This window comes from Caloenas nicobarica, chromosome 1, assembly GCF_036013445.1.
Source record: "Caloenas nicobarica isolate bCalNic1 chromosome 1, bCalNic1.hap1, whole genome shotgun sequence".
Classification (NCBI taxonomy): domain Eukaryota; kingdom Metazoa; phylum Chordata; class Aves; order Columbiformes; family Columbidae; genus Caloenas; species Caloenas nicobarica.
This window is the reverse complement of record NC_088245.1, coordinates 41,095,043-41,115,086: the sequence shown is the minus strand read 5'-3', so window position 1 is coordinate 41,115,086 and position 20,044 is coordinate 41,095,043. Positions and strand designations below refer to the sequence as shown.

The following is a 20,044-nucleotide window of genomic DNA, read 5'->3' as shown; positions in this document are numbered from 1 at the left end:
CTGTTTCCTTCCCATTATCTACTTCAACCTAATCTCCTTATGTAGCCTCTCTTTTTTGTTCCCCTGAAGCCCTTGTGTTATTCATGTCATTACCTACTTATGCCATATGGAGATCTTGCAAATTCTTTTGCTGTTGGTCACTGTTCAGTCAAGATACGGGCTGAATAGTTTGTTGATATGACCTGGCTTTGTTCTGTAAGAGTGCTTGACCCACTGAAAGAATGAGTCTTTTTTAAATGAAGAGGGCAGAGTGCTATAAGAATACCTTTTTTTGACACAGTCTGTGATCCAGTCACACTTATAACTGTTTTTAAACAGCCACATGAGGGACTCATGCAACTTAGGGAATCTCAGGAGTCTTGGGTGTGATGCCAATTTTGTGCTTAAATGGCAAATACAAACTTTCAAAGATAATTTCACTTTCTTTTTTATTTTAGTTATTATTGTTCACAAGTTTCTTTTTATGACTTGTAGCAGGTGGCTGGACAGAAATGTGTGCAGTCCACATACATGGGTAGAATCAGCCAGATAGATAAACCCTAAATTTCAGATCATTTTTTGCAGATGTTTTGCACGGATGGATGGACACTTAGACTCCAAGAGTGCATTGCCAGAATTAATGGATGTTAGCACTTGGCCAGATGGCTACTTTTAAAATGAATTTCATTTCACCTAAATTTTGCTCTACTTCAAAACTTCTTTGTTTCCTGTTCTGGGTAGCACTGGTTTGTTTTTGTGCACTATTCTGTAGTTTGCACTGTCTTGGTATATGTTGCGCATTAATAATTGTCTCTGTGTAATCTTAATTTCTGTGAGTATACTGAAAAAAATGATCTCTTCAACATTGAGTGATCTACTGGATAGCATCTTGGGGTTTTGATATGTTGTTCCATTGACCTGCTGAAAAAAACCCTTAGAATCTATTAGAGATCAAGCCAGGCAATGCAAACTAGAAGCAGGTTGTTCTAAACAGCTAGAAGTGTCGTTTAGATGAACAAGGGTTTTTTTTCCACGCATATTTAGAGAACAAAAGAAGTGTTGTTTTGAAGTCAGCACTGTAAATGAGCGTAGAAATAATTCAGTTCTCTAAAGTGGATAAAACTTGATTTCTCTGATCTAATTTGCTTTGTATCCAACTGATTCTGAAAAAGGATCAATAGTTTCAGCTGAAAATTAGTGTCATCTTGAATCAAATGCAAAACTTCAATCATTTTCAGGGGAAAAGTTGCATTTTTGAACTACTTCAGCAGATTAGGGATATATTAAACTCAATTTAGGACAAACTGGTGCTAATCCCAGTCATTCTTTCTTTCAAAACACAGATCCCAGGCTCTTTCTCTTCCCTCTTTAAAGGACTGAAGTCGAAGTGCTTTAGTGATGTCAGCTGCTAAACTACTTTTAATAGGAAGAAAGGGGACAGCATGTCTGCGGATTCACAGAAGGGAGGTGTCCCCCTCTTCAGCTCTTTCAGGAGTGACAGATGTCAGAGCTGCAGTTTTTGTGGCTGGTTTTCTCTTTTTCTTGTTTTAAATAAAGTTTAAATTCAGTGCTGGCTTTTGGTTACTCATAAGAGTAACCTCTCATTCACGCACTAAAATGCCTTCTAACTTCATCTTGTCTTTTTCAAGCATCTGTTACTAGGATTTTTTACTTAGTGTTGTTTTTATTTCCTAGGAAGAGGTTTTTCTAGTTGTGAGCTTTTTCTTCTGATTTTTGGCCTTCCGTTTTGTTTGAATAGTAGAACTTAAAATACCAATTATTGTTTTTCTTCTTTTTTCTAACACACCCCACTGCCCCCCCCACCCCCCAACTTGGAATTTCAAGATTGCAATGAGTTCTTGACTGAACACAATCGGGATTTTGGTTTTGGAGGGAGGGTGGGGTGAGGAGAAAACATTCCTAGCTCTGTAGTTTGCATCATCACCACTTTAAAAATAGCACTTTGGATTTCAGTATGGACTCTATGGCATTTGCAAATGTAACCTTTTGTATCTAGGTAGCAAGTTCCTGGGGAGTGTAAAGAGTTCCCTGGTTGCTGCTACAGTTCCCTGAGATGTGTATATTCCGAGTAGTGATAAAATGACTCTTCACTGGCTTTTAACCAGAATCCTGCATGTGATCCAAAGACTGAACAAAGTTATGTGAGCTTCATCGTCATCATACAGTGGGAATTCTTTCCGAAGCAGCAAATGGGACGTTCCTGAAGTCAGCTTTAAATATGGAAATTTTTATGCCAGAGCTAGTAACTGCATGAAGTTCTGAGTTGGCTGTTACAAGACATGGAGTGAGGAGTGCACAACTCTAAGCTGCACATTACCGAGTTATTCCATTCATGAAAGATTTGAACATAACCTTTTGCTGCCTTTTATCCCTGTGATTAACTATTGAGTAATCAAATCACTGTGGTGCTGTGTTAGCTAAGCTAGAGTTAAAAGATTGTACTGAAACTAAATACACAAAGGATGCTTTTTGTTGTTGTCAAGAATGACAGGCTACAATAAAGACTACCCATTAGAATTACTAAGTTGAGCAGTACCTATTTCTACTGATAACTTTAAATTTAAAAAATAATCTGTCGGAAATCTATTAAAACCTGGAGTAAGTATTTGTTGAAGTGTTAAATTACCTTTTAGAAATAGTATTTTTTGTGTATGCTTTGAAAATACTTCACTCCTTTTATGCAGTGTGATATTACAGGTTGAGAAAGAGTGAGTAGGAAAAAAACACACGTGCAGTTTTTTGTCTTTATCCATTCTGTGAACTAAAATTAACTTGCAAGGGCACACATAGGCTGCATTTGTTCAAAACCAGCAAAGATGACATAGACACAAAACAATTGTTCACCCACTGTGTTGTTTCCGAACTTTTTTTATGGCTCCAGCTTACTTTAAAATCTAACTGTTGAGAAAAAATTTTGAGGGGGGTGTGTGCGCGTGCATTTTAACCAGTTTTCAGTCTACATACTAAGATTGTCGTCATCGTACTGCATTTTTTTGTATCATTCACCAATTGCTATTAAAAACTAAATGAAAGTTTAAAATGCATGTAAACTCGTGTCAGGTTTTATATGCTGTAACTTTGATTAAAACAGAGCCTTCCTTGCTGCAAAATTAATGCATAATGTATAATGGGCCCTGTTTAATTGCTGTCATCATATTCTGTAAGTTACCCGTTCATTTACATGATGAATATGAATCAACCTTTCTTCAGGAACGTAGTTCAAGTGCGTGAGCAAAATGAAGTAAAAAAGAATTATTTAAATCAGCTTGTTATTTGGGGTCTTTAGGCACGGTTTATAAAAATTACTTAATGATTATTTAAATAGGCTCAGACCAATCATAGGCATCTTTGTGGCCTGCCACTAATTTAGATTCTGGATTAATATCTGAACGTATGTTATGCTGAGTCTCTCTAAACTGGAATGACGATTACACCACACAAGCTTTGCCTAAAGGGATATAGCGCAGACACGCATCCCTTCTGCCTTCCAGTTACCTGGTTACTCCTTGCTATCCAGTGTTTGCCAGATTTAAGAGATGACTAATGTTTAACAAAGTGCTCAAGTTTCCATTCCTGTGTGACAGCAGAAATTTACATTAGGGTTTAGATTCAGTATTATTTTTCTTTGTGATAATGGGATCCATGTCCAGTCTATATTTTGATTATAGACGTTGAAATATGATTTTTTTTATATCTAAGCTTCTATAGGAATCAGTCTATAATGTATGCCTAGAGCTGTATAGATCAGTAGTGGGGATTATAGGTAACTGATAAGGTTTTGGGAATGTCTCTTATGTTGTTTTTTGATGTTATATGGAAACTGATATAGATAAATTTTAATATGTAACTGTTTGCCATCTGATTTTACCAGTCTCAAATTACTCCTGCAGCACAAAAAAAACCAACCCAAAACCAAACCAAACCACCTAACAAAACCCAGACAACCCCCCCCAAACCAAACCCCAAAACCTGAGGTAACCTACAGCTTGGTGTGTCATCTGGATGCTCCTTGTTGCTGAGCCTCAGTTCAGACTTACAGCACCCTCTGCTGTTCTGACCTTCGGCTTCTTCCACGAAGGGACTGACACTTGTTTCAAATTGTCTTTTCAAATGGACAAACCTCAGCTGGTTATCTTGAGGCAGTCTGAACTTTTTTTTTTTTCATTTGTTACTAAGGAAACATGAGCCCTGCTTTATGGAGGTGAAAAGAGAAACTTTATCTTAATGGAAGATATTATATATTGCCCCCCTCTCCCCTCAATTTCTTTGTCAAGAGAATTTCACTAATAGAATCAATATAGGAAAGTAGTTTAATTACATTGGCACAGCTCCCTTTTGTGATTAACCTTAGTGTGGTTTGAGAATGTTGCATAATTTAGCAATAGTTTAAGTAGGTAAGGAGTCATAAAGAAGCAGAACTCTAATTACCCTTCAGGGTCACAAAGCCCACTCCCCTGCTGTTGCAAGTAATCAGGTCATATACTCCCCTTCATAATTTTATTGAGCACCATTTAGATTTCTCACTCACCAGCAACTCATACTGGAAAGCTGTCCTAGAATTTCTCTCTTCGGTTAAACATCTTCTAGTTTTCAATATTAAATGACCATGTCTGTCAGTGTCTTTTAGTGCAAAATATGCAAAATATTTCACTAGAAGAAGCTGCATCTACTTTCAGTATCCTTAAGTAGGCAAGTGCTAAAATAGTATTCAACAGGTCACATTAGCAGACACTCTTTTGAATCTTTCTATCATGGTGCTTTTTAAAAATCAAATGCTCTGAGTAATGTTAATAATACTTCCTAGGCATTATGCACAGCATTGGAATCCCAACAGGTTAGGAACCAATTTAATTATCCAGTGTGAGAAGTAGGTTGAGAAATGTATTTATGGTTCTTCATAGTCTTTTCCTGATCTTTTTCTTTTTTTTTTTTTCCTCTCTCAGAAACAAGTATATCCTAAAGAAATAAGTAGTAGCTTCCAGTCAAGTATAAACTAGCTTGACCAGCCTGTAATGATAAGTGACTTTGAGCTGGGGTTTTTTTGTGTGTGTTGGTTTTTTATTGTTTTGTTGTTGTTGTTCTGTTGGAGATACTCTGATTGAAGCTGCTTTTCCTTGTCTATGTCTTTCAATATTTGAGATTTAGATTTTGCGTTCACTGATGTACACTCAAATTAAATGTATGCCTTTAAAAATAAACTGAGTAGTTTTGCTTTATTAAAGTAACTGTCTGGCACTGAGGTACCACCAGTTAAAAATTACAACTCCCAAAACTTTTAGTTAAGCTCTTCAGAAAGTATCTTGAGCTTGAGTTATTGCAAAACACTCCCGTAGCTTAGAGCCTTCAAAGTTCTTTCACTAGAAGTTGAAACAAACAGTAAACACTTTGCAGTGCACCCTTGCTGACCCTGTGTTACCTCAAACTAAGCAAGAACAAGATCCAGATTAGCAATAGAGGTTTCTGCATAAGGAGCCTACTAATCTTATCTTGAAAATCCAGATACTGACATGTGTTAGTGTCTGAAAAGTGGTGTCTCAGGCAGGAAGATTTCAGCCTGTTTAAAGGTCAAAGCATCTTTAAGTTTAAGCTAGAAAGTTACCAGCAACCTCAATGGACCAGAAAAAAAATAGCAATTTAAAAACAGAAATGCAGTATTCTACAAAATTTTGAGTTTTGTTTTTATTTTTTTTAATTTTGTTTCAGTATAGCTTTAAATGTACTACACACAGTCTCATTTCTGTTTGGTTTTGATTTTTTTTCTTCTTCTTCTTCTTATACTTTGTTTTCTTCTCCTCCTTGTGCTGGGCTTTTGCATTATGGTGGCAGACTAAGTGACTGCTTATGATAAGAGACTGCTCCACTCCTCCCAGTTTTCCTTGGTGAGAGGCACTTGCTGTTTGCTGTAGTTGTTGATTTAGTGCCTGGGAAGAATGAGGGTTTTTTGGACCACTTCCTCATCACTCTCTCGCTAAGGGAGCCTGCGTCACTGAGAAATGTTTAACCTTCTGGCCCTGAAGCAGGACTGGAAAGTTTGCTGCAAAATCTAGAAGCTAAAACTAGAAAATGTTATTTATGCAAACTACTCTTTCCTTTGATTTAATTAGGACAGGAGATTGCAGAGCTTGATTTAGGATTTTGAGTAGATAATAATTGAGAGTGAACGGGGGGAAAGGTACTTCTTTAGTGAAGAATGGTGAGTAACTGGTTTAGGGGAGGAGGAGAGAAGAGGTGGGGAGCAGAAGATGGAAAAGCGTAGGAGGACTGTGTGGGGAAATGCTGTCCTAAGGTCATAACTCTGGCATTGTCAAATGCTTAATTTGTTCTCTCTAATTTGTGTAAGGAAGTTGACTGTGCATAATTTTATTCATATAGCATGATGGCTTCAAGATGCTGATAGCAGAAGCACATCCTGAAAAGGCATTGTGGAACAGGAGTTTTCAGACTGAACCTCGAAGCATGAGTTGGTTGTGGAGAGCAAGGGGTCTGAACTGTTGTGGGAGCTCTTATTTCCAGTGGTTTGATCTAATAATAGATACTGCACCTCCCTATAAACTATGGTATGACTGCTATATGTCTGATTTTCCCAGACTGTCCACTTTTTCTTTTTTCCCCACCCGCCCTCCTTCCATTGGGACCATGGGGGTTCTTCTAAGACTTGTGCAGAATTTCCAGATGTCTGACTGCCGTGCTGGAACTACACTCCATTAACTGAGAGGGCAAAAGAAACTCAGAAATCCCAGACATTTCTGCAGTGTAATCATAACAAATCTGACATATCTTGAAAATATTGCGCTTTTGCAAATTAAGTATATAGTATGCTTGTAGTACAAAGAGTAATCCTGGAGTGTCCACAGAGTGTTGGATCTGTTGTACATGTTCTGGCAATCTACACAGCATGTGCTTGTATGTTTATCTTCAGGATATTCCTAACAGAAATGTGGCAGGGTCCAATCTCTTTATGCTAAAGAGATTGAAACTAAAATGAAGAAGCTTGACTCAAGGGTGAAATAACAGGAAACAGTTTGACTGACACAACTATTTGCCATGACTGAGGGAAGGGGCTGCACTTTTATTCACTCCTTTCTCTGATTTTCATCATTAGCAGCTCAGTGCACCTGTTGCTTAGCCTCACCTGGCATGGATGTAAATTTTACGACTGGACTTTTTTGTGAGCAGTCTAATTAACTTTTCAAAACAAAGCCATTAAAAAAAAAAGTTTTCTGCTGGATCAGTGAGCCGAATTAACACACCGAACTTTCTTATGAAACCTGGAGCCATCGAAAAGAAGGAATGAGAAGTGGAGCAAGATGCTAGGTTATTTCATCTGGCTTGAGTAACATCGCTCAAACTGTCTGTACTGAATAGTGAAACCGAGTAAGGCAGAAAGAGAAACAATTTCAACTCCGAAGTCATCAGTAAGATGTGATCACACTAGATTGTGAAACCAGTAAAGAGTGGCAGTGGCTGGGCAGCAAGTCAAGGAGAGAGAAAAGATCAGGCATCAAGGAAGAATATACAGTGCATAATAGACTCAAATAATTAAGAAATGCATGAGATTAGAAGTGGGTGTTTGTTTTTTTTTTTTTTTTAGGAGAATATTTTTTTTAAAAAGTGCATTTCCCCATTATGAGATTTGTCATGTCAGAATATTTTTTTTCCTTTTTACTCTGAGGTTGTTATATATCTTTGAATGGACAAGCAAGCTGCTGGAAAAGGGTGGTTACACATCTATCGCAGAATGGTTGAGGTCTCTGGAAGTCATCATCTCCAACTCTCCTGCTCAGTCAGGGTCACCTAGAACCAGTTGTCCAAGACTACATCCAGACAGCTTTTGAAAAGCTGGAGATTACAACATCCCTGGGCAACTTGTGCCGGTGCTTGGGCACCTTCACAGTAAAACAAAGTGTTTCCTGATGTTCAGAGGGAACCTCCTGTGTTTTGTTTTGTGCCCATTGCCTCTGGTCCTGTCACTGGGCACCACTGAGAAGAGTCTAGCTGCTGCTTCTTTGCAGCCTCCTTTCAGGCATTTATACACATTGATAAAACCCCCCTGAGCCCTCTCTTCTCCAGGCTCAAGAGTTCCAGCTCTCTCAGCTTTCCCTCGTTGGAGAGACACTCCAGTCCTTTTGTCATCTGCAGGACCCTTCTCTGGACTCTCTCCAGTACGCCCGTGTCTCTCTTGTACTGAGGAGCCCAGAATGGACACAGCGCTCCAGGTGTGGTCTCACTATTTCTGAGTAGAGGGGAAGGATCATATCCCTTGATCTGCTGGGGACATTCCTCCTCACGCAGCCAAGGATACCATTAGCCTTCCTTGTCCCAAGGGCACTTTGCTGGCTCATGTTCAACTTGGTGTCCACCATGATCCCCAGGCCCTTTTCGACCAAGCTGCTTTCCAGCCGCTCAGCCCCAAACACGTGCTGGTGCACCCTCTGGGCCCAGCCATTCAGCTACTTTTCAGTCCGCCTCACTGTCCCCTTCACCAGCCCACACTTCCATCAGTTCCTCTATGAGAATCTTACATGAGACAGCGTCAAAAGCCTCACCAGGTCAGGGTAAATGTTATCCACTGCTCTCCCCTCTTCTACCACATCTGTGTCTCCACATTACAGCTCAAACCTAGAGACAATTTTGCCAAATAGCTGTTTTGTTCAGACAAGAATATTTTCTGATGGGAGAGAATTGTGAGTTTATAGTAAATTCTGGACTTACTATAGCCAAAAGTAAGCATATGGTAATGTCTATGCTGTTAAAATTGTTTTTGTTCTAAAGAGTTTGTTTGTAAGTGACTTATGTTAAGCCAGCTGTTAGATATATTGAGAGCAAGCATTCAAGTCCTGTCAGATTATAAGAACTGGCAGGCATATAAAACCATAGCTTTTTCAGTTGCATGTTTGTCTAGTCAATTTGATCATCAACCTGTTTGGTTTTGTGTGGTTTTACTTCAATTATCCCTCTCTTGTGTCTGGATTCATAATGTAGATTCAGGAGCCAAAGACGGATGCTAGGATTTCTAATTCCAGTTCTGACACACAGGCTCCGTGTTACATGTAAGTATCTCTACTTGTTTTAGCCCAGTTTATCAAACCAAAGGGTTTTTCTTAGAATCGACTTGTCTAGAGTTAATTAATGTGAGTTTCTGACTGATGAGTTCTGGTAACTCATACTAAAGCAACAAACAAAGATCTTACAGGGGTGCCAAAGGGCTAATGAAAAATAGTGACTGAAGAGACTCCTCCACATGTTGTCACAGGTGAGCTCACAGATTTAGGAGGAGGGAAGCAGAACAGAGAGCTGAAGGCTGAATCAGAATGTTATGTTCCAAGCACAATTATCTTTATAGTTGTAAGCACTTAGGCTACATGCCTTTCAATGTTTTGAAGCCAGTTGGGGATTAAAACTCATAAGATTTGGCAGGTTTTGCTGGGGCAACAGAAGAGGATACACCCCCCCTGTTACTTGCCTTTTCTCTTTGCTTTCATGGCTGGGATTACCAGAACTCTTGGATATGAGATAAAATTTGTTTAAAAAGTAATCACGCTCCTTGCAAACAAAGCCTATGTCTTTGTTTCCCTGTTGTCTTTTGGATAACCACATAGGTCAGATCAAACCACGTGCAGTATTTTATTGTACTTTCCCTACCTCTCTAAAATATTTTCTGCCTTAAAATTTTGCCAGTGATGGTAGTATCATGGGTGCGTAAGAAAATGCGGTCTCACATATGCGGAAAGGTCTTCGGTGCAGAGGTTTGGAAGATGGATATGTGCAGGCTAAGTTTAGGATATGAAGCTCAGTGTTACATTTTGTGGTGATTCCCTGTACTTGGGAACTTATACTGAGGTACCAAGCAGTAAAAGCAACGTAGCTCACACTGTTTTTCACTGAAGGGAGCGCTTGTGTTTATGGCTCTGTCTGTGCAAAATTACTGTTTCTTGCTTGAGCCTGGTTTTTGGTGAGCTTTCTTTTCCATCTAGCAGTGGTTCTTTTTAAATGCTTGGGAAATGGGATTTATCATTAACTGCATTAATATTTTAGATCAATTCAGATTGTTGGGGGAAAACATTATGTTTTGGTCTGGTATCTGTGATTGTTGTGACCAAATCGCTGGGGAGAGGTACAAATAATGTATGAGCTGGGAGAAGTTGTACATTTAATACCAAGAGCCTGTCTTCTTTTATAGCCTTGAACAGCATCGAGAAAAAGAAACCTTTGGTTTGGTTCATGGAGAATACAATTTACTTTAAAAATGTAGTCTTTCGAGAAGCAATGGTAGTATCATCAAAACTGCATCTTCCTGAAGTGATAGGCAAGTGACTGCCATGAAGGCATTAAAGAACTCCTTCCACTATAGCATAATCAGGATATTTTTCCTGCTAATCAAAAGCTGAATAATTTAGTAGCATGCAGGTAAAAACTATCCCAGTCTCACTCTGTATCTCTCTTGAGATTCATGCTCTAGGTTGCACTTAAGGTCTGTAATGTCTGCACATCTGGAGTGAGGATGAGTCCATACTCGATCCTGGAAGCCCTTCCCAGGGTCAGTGCAGTCCATTCCATGAAATTAAATGGCTGTGGGCCTTGACGTTGTCTCAGACTTATTTTATGCCGTAGCTAAAGATTCAAACTTGGACATGTTATACATGTTCATATTGGAAACATAAATTCAGTTGTTGAAGGCACCATGAAAGCTTGAGACTGGCATCTATCCAGGGTATAGCTGAGAGTTTTGGCAGTAAGGGAGGAGTTTGAGCACTTGACATTGGAGGTGGTCTATACATATTTGGCAATGCAAGAACTGAATTTTACATTCTGAGGACAAAATTATTTCCTGTCTCAAAAAATCCTGACAATAGCTATATTTTACTGTGGGGCGAGATGAGCATCCATGACAATGGAAAAGGGGACCACTACTTTCAGTGGCAGCTAACCACTGAATTGGCTTAGCAGTTATCATAAAACTTCCCCTCCTACTTTACCTCATCTAAGCCTCTACTACTACCTGACTGTGACAAAGCACTTGAATCATTTTTGGAGAAGTTAACAGTCAAAAAAACCCCCACATCTAAAATTATTAACATTGGCTACTAACATATTAAATGAGTAAGATGCTTAATGATCTTTTTAGAGTTATACCTCCATTAGTGCATAGTCGTTTCAACTTGGGAAGCAGTCTTCTGCAACCACAAAGGGTAAAAAGACATTTTAATAAAAATCTATATTCTGGGATTGCAATTCTGTATCAGATTAACCAAGGAGAATTGTCATATTGAGCCTCAACAATGTTGTCATTGCCCGTGTACCTGATGTGTTTGGAGAAGGAACAGTAGCTTTCTCGGCAAAGGCCACAATTACGTAGTGAAGGTTCACCTAATAGCTATTCTGCTGGTGTAAGCTGCAAACCAAATGAAGAGTTTGCTAATACTTTCACAAGTAGTACATGAACATTGACTGCAGCCTGGCCGTTTCTTCTCTTGCTTAGGTAGTTTAAAAATAGATTGCATTTTCCAAGTGTTTGCAGATAGCCCCTTTGTGCAGCAGGAGGGTTTGATGGAGAAAAAACCTTTTATTGCCAGAAGCTGAAAGGATGTGGGAGGATGAAGTGCAGGATATCATTTGCTCAACACCCACAGGAATTAGTGACATAACTCCTCAAACTCTTAGACATGCCTTAACATGAGGGGAAGGGTATATTTCTCCTGTCCTTTCCCAGTTATTCCCTCCTAAAAAGAAATTGCTGTTTTAAGACAAATTCAAATTGCCTCCTTTCCCATTCTGTCCTGCTCAGTATCCCCCTTGGTCTGGCAGCCAGAACTTCCTCTTTCTTTCTGCTCTTGAGAGCAAAACCAAATGTTTCGGGTTTTTCTGTTTTCCCTTGTTCATAGTGGCTTAAATTAAAGCCTGGAATATCTGCAAGCGGAAATGTCTCAAAAAGTCTGGTCTCTTGTGCTCAGTGGTCTTCACTGGGCACCGTATGTACTTACATGTCAGTCTTCCTACAACCTCTGGATATTCCTTGTCTATGTGCAGTGGTGGTAGTGGGGAAGTGTACCTCTGCATGTGTGTGAGCACATCTGCCTGCCCCTGGAGAGGTTAAATTTATTTGAGGTGCATGTGGGTGAATTAGCAGACCCAGCTGTAGGCGGGAAGGCTGATAAGAACAACTTTAACTTTGTTGAATCTTGGGTGACTGTCTCTGTCTCAAAACCTTTGCCTCTTTTTATAACAGGTAAACTATTGCTCTTACCTAAGAGCAGGGAACTATTACTCTTACTACCTTCGGTCTTAAGTAATTATTTTAGAGCAAGATGGGAATTCCTTTGCAGTTCCAGCTGGAGCAGCTCTAAGTTAAGCCCCTCCACTGGAGATAGCCACCCCAGATTTGAGAAGCCGTAATTGATGTGTGAGCTCTTACTGTGGAGCTTGTTGGCTTAGCAAAGGTAATTTGAGCTAATCTTTCTAATTTTGCACTGGAACAGAGTGAGAACCTTCATGCAACCAGTTCTGGGGGCTCAGCAGGGGTGGTAACTTGAAGAGGGGCTAGTAACTTTGAACTATAAAGAGGTATGCAACAGTGTTTGCATCTAACCAGAATTAATCAACCAAAATGGTAACAATAACAAATAAAATATGTTTGGATGTGTTTTTCATTTACTTGCTTGTTTTTGTTGGGCTTATATGCGTAGTGGACTGCAGTTGTTTGAGAACTAGCTATAAAACTGCTTTCTCTTAATTCTTCTGCTTTCCTCCTGCCCTCTATTGTGAAGTTTTCTGTTGTGGACGGAGTCCTTCCACTGCATTAGCTAGAGAAATGTACCTATTAGTTGCATTTCTTGTCTTGGGCAGAAATCTCTACACAGACAACACCATTTTGTAGGCAAGGAGTGTATGTGCAGCTTTCTAAAGGAGGGCATTGATAGAACTGTTGGTAGTCGTTTTCAAAAGAAAATTCTAACTCAAAACCAAAACACAAAAAAACCAAAACAAAAACCAAACCAAAACCAAACCAGTCCAAACCTTAATTTAACCAACTTGTCTTTAAAAGTTGCATTGCTTTCTTTGGTTGTGTAAATGACACGTTCTGAGCGGGTGCAAAACTCCCATGTAGTAATCTTAGGAGCATGTGCTGCATAATGATTTTTTTGGGTCATGATCTAAAGTAGGGTGGACTCCTGGACTGTTTCTTTCTCTTTATCACCTCCAGCTTCTTCAGTACAACAGGTCCTGGAGGGAGGGAGGAGGAGAGGCGTGGGCCATAACTGAACTAACATCTCTGCTTCCCTTCCTCTCTCTCCTTCCCTCCTTTCTGCCCCTGCAGCAATATCACCACAGTCTCTTTGCAGATGACCTTTGGTCAGCAACACTGATGAAGTGAGTTCTTTGTTTGGGGAGGGGAGAGATGGGAAGAGCAAAGGCTTTGGCTTCCTTCTTCTGCCTCTTCTTCCTCCTCAGGTCTGCAGAGCCTGGGAGAAAGGCAGGGCTGAGCAACTTGGTGTTAGGAAAAGAGGGACGGGGCATCGCTTCTGCTGTCTCTCCACACCTCCCTTACAATGTTGACTTGCCTTGCTGGTTGGAAGCTGCTTATCTACGGAATTAATCAAATGCAGATCAACGCTGCATTCCTTTGGCTGAACTGATTCTCTTTGCTGAAGTGATTTTTCTCGCTCCTGTGTTTTGCAGATAGGGATCATGGATTTCGTATGTGTGTTTTCAGGGAAAGGCAAACTGACATCCTGGCAGAATCCCAAGGAATGGGGTGGGTGGCAGAGTTTATATATGTGCTGGGGGTTGATTTGGCTCTAGCTGCTGTGTAAAGTTCACTTTGGCAGCTGAAAGATGCAGAGAGAAGCACTTTCAGAATTAGAGACAGTGAGGTAATGAGAAAGTGACATAGGAAAGGAAGTGGGGGGGGGGAGTAGGGGGAGGGGATGGCTCAAAACACGCCTTGACATCACCTGATAGGTTTTCCAGCCTGTGCAGCAGCTATTTTTATTCTTTCAACTCGCAGTATTTACAGCTCAATGACAGCCAACTTGCCAAAAGTGGGGGTGGTGGTATATCCCCGAGTGGGCTGGGGGACTGAAGAGCAGCTCAAAAGCTGCGGCCAAGGTTCAGGTTCCCAGGCATGCCTGCTGCTGTTGCCTGTTTTTACATCTGCATGGTGCTTTACCTTTGGGTACCTGTCATGTCTAGAAGTTTTCTGAATGCTGACTGGCAGCACTAGTTGTCACCAGCTAGTTGAAAAGATCAGAGTATGTAAACTTCAGGCTCTTCCTGAGATCTAGGGAAGCAAGAATGTACAGTGCTTCCAGCTTGGTGGTTCTACTGCTTCCTGAAGGTCACTGTTGGTGGGAGGCAGGATCCTGCGAATATCCAAAGCAAACTCACATTACATAAATGTGATCCTTAGCTGAGAAAAAGTAAGTGACACAAGTATCAGTGTGAAGTCTGTATTTATTCTGAAGTATAAAATGAATAGAGTCCTAAGACATCAAAGCTTTACAGTGGTGTAGGTGCAGCATTCTGTTATTTTTCCAGCTTTTGTCTGCTTGCTAGAAAATCAAAGACAGATCTTCAAATATAGTGAGCTCATACTTCTTTATATGGGTTTGTCTGGCTTAGACCTTGACTGAGATCTTTCTCATATTGCCTGAGTGAGCATATATTACAGCTATTTGACAGTTTTTAGCAGTACATTGTTTAGATTTCATCACTAAATTGTGTGCACACACATCCTTGCAGGCATTGTGTCCTCCGAGAATATTAGTACTGGGGGAAGGATGACAGAGAACCCTCTGCAGGGAGGACTGGAGGTGAAAGAAGGAAAAAATGCACCTTTCAAGTTGGTGTGGGGGGTTGTAAGCACACTTTCTATCTGCTCATTCATTTGAATTTAAAGAATACATTAATTTTTGGGATAAAACTGATGGTGCAGTTTTGTATTACAGCTAAGTTGATCCAAAGTCTAGCCTATATCAAGAATGGTGTGGCCCCTCTCTCCCTCCTAGCTGTGTTCACCAGCCAGCAGCTCTGGTGCTCATCCCACCTGTTGGTAATGCTGTTTAGTAGGTTCAATAAGGTCATTAAGATATGAGATGAATGTCAGAACTGGTTTTAAGGAGGCTAAGAGAGTGAATGGCTAGGAGAAGGTGAACTGGGAGCGATCCTTTTGGTGGTAGTGAGCTTTAAGCTGTAGCACCTTGCAGTTCTGATGCCAGCTTTGCACAGGCAAAATTTTGTGTGGTCCTGGAATTTAAAGGTCAAATATCCACAGGAGGGTTAGAACTTGAGTGTGGTTCAGTCTTCCATGTTTCTATTCTAGCACAGAACAGGAATTTGAAAAAGCTGCTGCTTTTATGCTGTCATGGCTTTTGAGGATAGAAAAAGAAGAGAAGGTTAATTAATTAATTCAAAATAGTAAGTAATGATAACTGACATTCAAATACCAGTATTGCACTCTGTGCCCACCAGGCCTCAGAACTAGCAGCAGTATCTGTGCAAGCCATATGTGCACCTGATGTTACTTTTTATTTCTGTATGAGAGTATAAATAATAATGCAGCATCTTAAGGAAGAATACATTCCCACAGTCTATATCTCATTTCACACTTGAAAGTCAAAGGATGTAAGGCTCAATAGATGTCTCATGGACAGATTATGAAAACTGGGCCCGATGTTTTCCAAACCAGAAATCTGTGGCAAATACTTAAGGTCCCATTGATAAAGGTGATCTTTCTGCCAACAGCACTGCTGCCAATTCCAGGTTAATGGTTGTGCAAGACACTGAATATAGAACATGGACTGATGTGGGTTGATGCTACTTTTCCGGAGTGGTTAAGCAACTGAAATTGTTGCTGGAAATCCTACATCTGCTGTGAAATGGACCTTCCCTTCTACCCTGCAGATTTCCAAAGTAACTGTCAAAGTTACTCATCAGGTCTTACTTGTTCTTACAGTGTATTGACATTTCTGTCCATGTGATCGTTGATCAGACTTTCAGATCTCTTATTGGTACATCAGGATCCAATAAAACAAATTAAAGTTTTGTTTAACTTTTTGATGCTCACAAACATCTGGCAGTAGTGTCAGTGTTTCATGCAAGATATGTTGATTTTGGTCTTTACTCATCTATCAGGATCCATATTTTGCAAGGAGGTACCCCATGAGTGCTTACTCATGTGTTGAAGATCTCCAGCCTGGGCCACTCAGAGTTTGCCTTCTTACAGCATGTAGGGCATTATCCAAGCCCTTTTTGGACTGTTCTGGCCCATCCTTTTCTGTTTTAGGTAATTGCTTCTCTTTTCAGAACACTAAATAATGCCGTAGGAAATATTTGAGGCTGTTGGACAAAATTTTAAAATATCTCACTCAGCAAAGATTTATCTGCATTTCATTCAGCCAGTGAGTTTTTCTTTCCAAGCTATTTTCTACAAAAGAAGAAAGGTATGTCTGCATATATCTGCAGGTCTGCAATAATACATTGAGAAGATCAAATCTTCATCAAGTTGGATTTGTGAATTATAGCAGCAGAGGTAGTTATATCATTAGACTGCCAAAACTGCCAATATATTTCATGTACTGTTAGCAGTTTGATGCCTCTCTTCTTTCAGGTCTTTAAGTGTACTTCATCAGAACTCGGGCAACATTTTGGGGCTGTTTTGGCAGTACCTGGGTATGGATGGAGCTGGATGGAGCAACCGGCTCACACTTCCCAGGCCTCGCACAGTAGCGAGCTGTTGGCTCAGAGGCCCAGTTTGGCAAAGTAAGAGCTGTCTTTGACCTCTGTAGCTGAATCTTGTCATTTCCACCATCCAGATGGTGTATGGCTTGCCAGAAGAAGCAGGACTCGGGCTGGCACAGGATAGTTGTTCTTCAGCTATTACAGTAATTATGGGACCTGTCTGCACAGAGGCCTGATTCAACGTGCAGCCGTGTGTTGCTGTTGAAAGGGGAGATCTGGACAGTGTGTTTCTTCCTCCTCTCCTTCGCCCTGGCTTTAGCTCTGCTGTGCTCTGCCAGATCAGCTTCCCCAGGCAGCTCTCTGCAGCGTCACAGCTGCTAATGCTCACGCAAAAGCGGGCTCATCTATTTATGCAGTAATTTGACCTTATTGGCTAAAGTTCATTGTGAAATTGAACCTTTATGTGACTTCTACAAATCATAAATTTAAGGTGAGAGTTTGTGTTGAGTATACATTGGTAATTTAGGGATAGTGAGGTTACAGAGCTTTATATTATCACCAAAGGTATTTTTTTACCCATTGGAACTTCAGAGTTGGGATTCTTTTCTGATTAAAGTTTCAACATTTCAAAGTAAGAAGAGCATCGTTGAAGATACTCAGAAATGTCACTGATGCCATCTAGCATCATTAATATGTTTTGCTCCTTTAATGCAGCTTATGGCAGAGTTAAAGTCATGCTTTTTAAATTTGGTTGAACACCACTTTTTTTAGATAAGCGTTGTTACTAGAGACTTCCCTCCCCGCCCCCCCGCCCCCCCGGTTGTTATTACAGCCTTGCTTTATAAAATGTCTTGAATGCCTCTCAAACTATTTAGAGACAATAAATTTTTGTCTTGCTTGGGAGTGGGGGGGGACACGATATGAAATGAAGACTGTTCCAATAGTGTTTAGAGTATTCACCTTCTTATTTTTGTAATGTCCATGTGGCTATCTTTGCTTCAGCCTTATAGGATGACACTGATTACTTTTTTTTTTTTCCCCTGGAAAAATACCAGAATACTGTTTTTCAGGTATGGACAACTCTTTTTTTTTTTTTTTTTTCCCCCCCTCAGACTTCATTGCACCTTTTATGATGCATACTTTAGCAAGATTAAAAACTAACAAAGCCATGAGCTGTACTGGTGAGAGAACCTCCTGGCTGTTGCTTGGGCGGGTTGTGCTTTTCCCTGTCCACTTCCAATTCCAGTATCTTTCTAGGTAGTATGTATAACCAAAGTGTGTCAATCATATGGCATCTCTTCACGATGCACATTAAATAAGCTCCAGGTGAGACGACTGCCTCCATACAAGGATGGATCCTGAAGTTTTAGTGTTTGCAGTAGAGGGTTATTGATTTGGGGCGGCTGATTATCTTCTGGTGAGTGTTTTTACTAGGCCTGGGAGTAAGGATTTAAGGGAAGAAGAGGCGAGAATGTGCGCTTGTACAAAAGTAGCCTGCTCTTACTTATATGTGGTCTCAGAGTAAATGCGTATAAGAACTATTTCCTGGGTTATCAGTTTAGCTTTCTCCACAACTAAAATTACATTTCCAATAGCTTAAACAGGAAGGAAAAAAGGGCAGTGTGGCTCCTGCACTCGGTGCTGGTGGTGGTATAGCTGTGTGCAGGGCATGCTTACAATCGGGAGGTGCTGGCGGAGAGAGGGTTGTGCTCAATCACATGATATTGCCTGTCTGGCAGGTGTCTGTAGTGTGAGTCGAGAAACCAACTGTTCACTATTTTGGGTGAATGAGGTTGGCTGTTACTGCAAGTGGCCCCACGAAGAAGTCCACGCATCTGTTGATAAGCACTGCTCTGCATACTGGGATCCTGAATGCTATAGCCGCTTGCTGAACCAGTGAAGTTTCTGTCTGAGCTTTGAGATAGTAGGAAGAAAAGTTTTGCCAAGAGCCTTGCTGATTTTAATCTTTAGATGTTGGCTGTCAGGATTTGTCTGTGCCTCAAGTACCTCTCTGTTCCTATGCGAGCACAGCCTTGGAATCTAGCAGTAAACTGATTTTTTTTTTTTTTTTTTGCTGCTCTCCCACTTGGTGCAGTGACCGAAACCTGGTAGAGAGGGATTGCGGTTGGGTCTCCTGTGAGGATTAAGCATCCCTTCTACTACCCTGGGACGCCTCCTGTGTTACAGAATTTGCCTCCAGGTCCAGGGATTTCCTCTAATATGTTGGATAAAGCCAAGACACTCCAGCGTGCCTATGTTGGGATTGTGCCACTTGCAGAGACTGTGTCAAAGCAAGGGAAGAGCTGTTCAAGCGCATATCAGGATTCATATCACAGCTTACGAGAAGGTTAGCAGGCTCTGCTTTCTTTGTTGTAGGCACTGTATCATTGGTTTGTGTGGTGTCTTTTTTTTTTTTTTTTTTTTTTTTGTCTTGTGTATTGAATCTGCCTGCTTTTTCTTTTCTGGGCAGTAGTCCAGATTTTGGGTTTCCCACTGACTCCTTTGACCTATTGTCCCTGAGGGCGCTCATAAGCTTGTCACAGGATGAGGTTGAAGCTCTGTATGTAGTGACTTGCAGTGCCTGGACCTTGGGACAGTTTCACTTGCATTTGGAAGTTTTAATTTCAGAGTTTAAATTTCTTCCTCTATGTCTGCAGGGCTCTTGTAAGCAATGTTTTTAAGGCTGTTTTATTAAAGCTTTAAAGGTTTGTTCTGGAGTGGCAACTCTGCCTTTAAGGTCATAAGAGTTACCACATTTTAAGTTGCAATGTGGTGGTGTTTGGAGAGTTTTTTGATTGTTTTAGATAATGGTATTCTCCTGCAAATATATCTGATTTTTATAGGAGATTGACAATTCTGAAAGATGTAGATTGAGGTCAAATTTCAGGGAGTGATATCTACAAGGGCAGAATCTGATCTAGAGGGATTGAAAAAGATTGAGAAGATGAAAACAGACAGTGAGCCATGCATCATGCCCGGTATAATAAATAGGAACAAACAGGAACCAGGAAACTATTACAGGGAAGAATGGTAGAACGTTAAAAAAATACCAATGGCAAACATAATAAGATTTACGTTTTATCAGAAATACTGGATGTGTAGCTACAGGTGGAATTTTAATAGCAACTTGCAAGAGTGAACGAAGACCTTGAGCACAGTGGCCTCAGAAATAAGGTGATGACTGATTTTAAGAGCAAGTAATGTGATCTGAAAGGAGCGGAAAATTACTTTCAGTGACATTTTGGACAGAAAACCAAAGTAAAGGTTGGTAGGAGATGAGGACAAAAAGCCAGATAGAATAAGGCCATGTTTGTCGTGGAAAGGTGGCCAGTGTGTGAAGACAATTTTAGCAGTTGCATTTAGAGGA

At 40.4% G+C, this 20,044-nt stretch overlaps 1 protein-coding gene across 2 annotated transcripts in view; it reads left to right on the top strand.

Moving 5' to 3' along the window:
• The window catches only part of MRTFA (myocardin related transcription factor A), a 79,074-nt gene that overhangs the window by 11,234 nt on the left and 47,796 nt on the right, over window positions 1-20,044 (top strand). The window contains exon 1 of one of the 2 annotated variants that reach the window (XM_065629750.1): window positions 18,500-19,024. The exons of the other annotated variant lie outside the window; for it this stretch is intronic. Coding sequence (XP_065485822.1) covers window positions 18,898-19,024 — 127 coding nt within the window. The 5' untranslated portion in view covers window positions 18,500-18,897. Of the gene's footprint in view, window positions 1-18,499; window positions 19,025-20,044 lie in introns of those variants that run through there. 2 annotated transcript variants of the gene reach the window in all.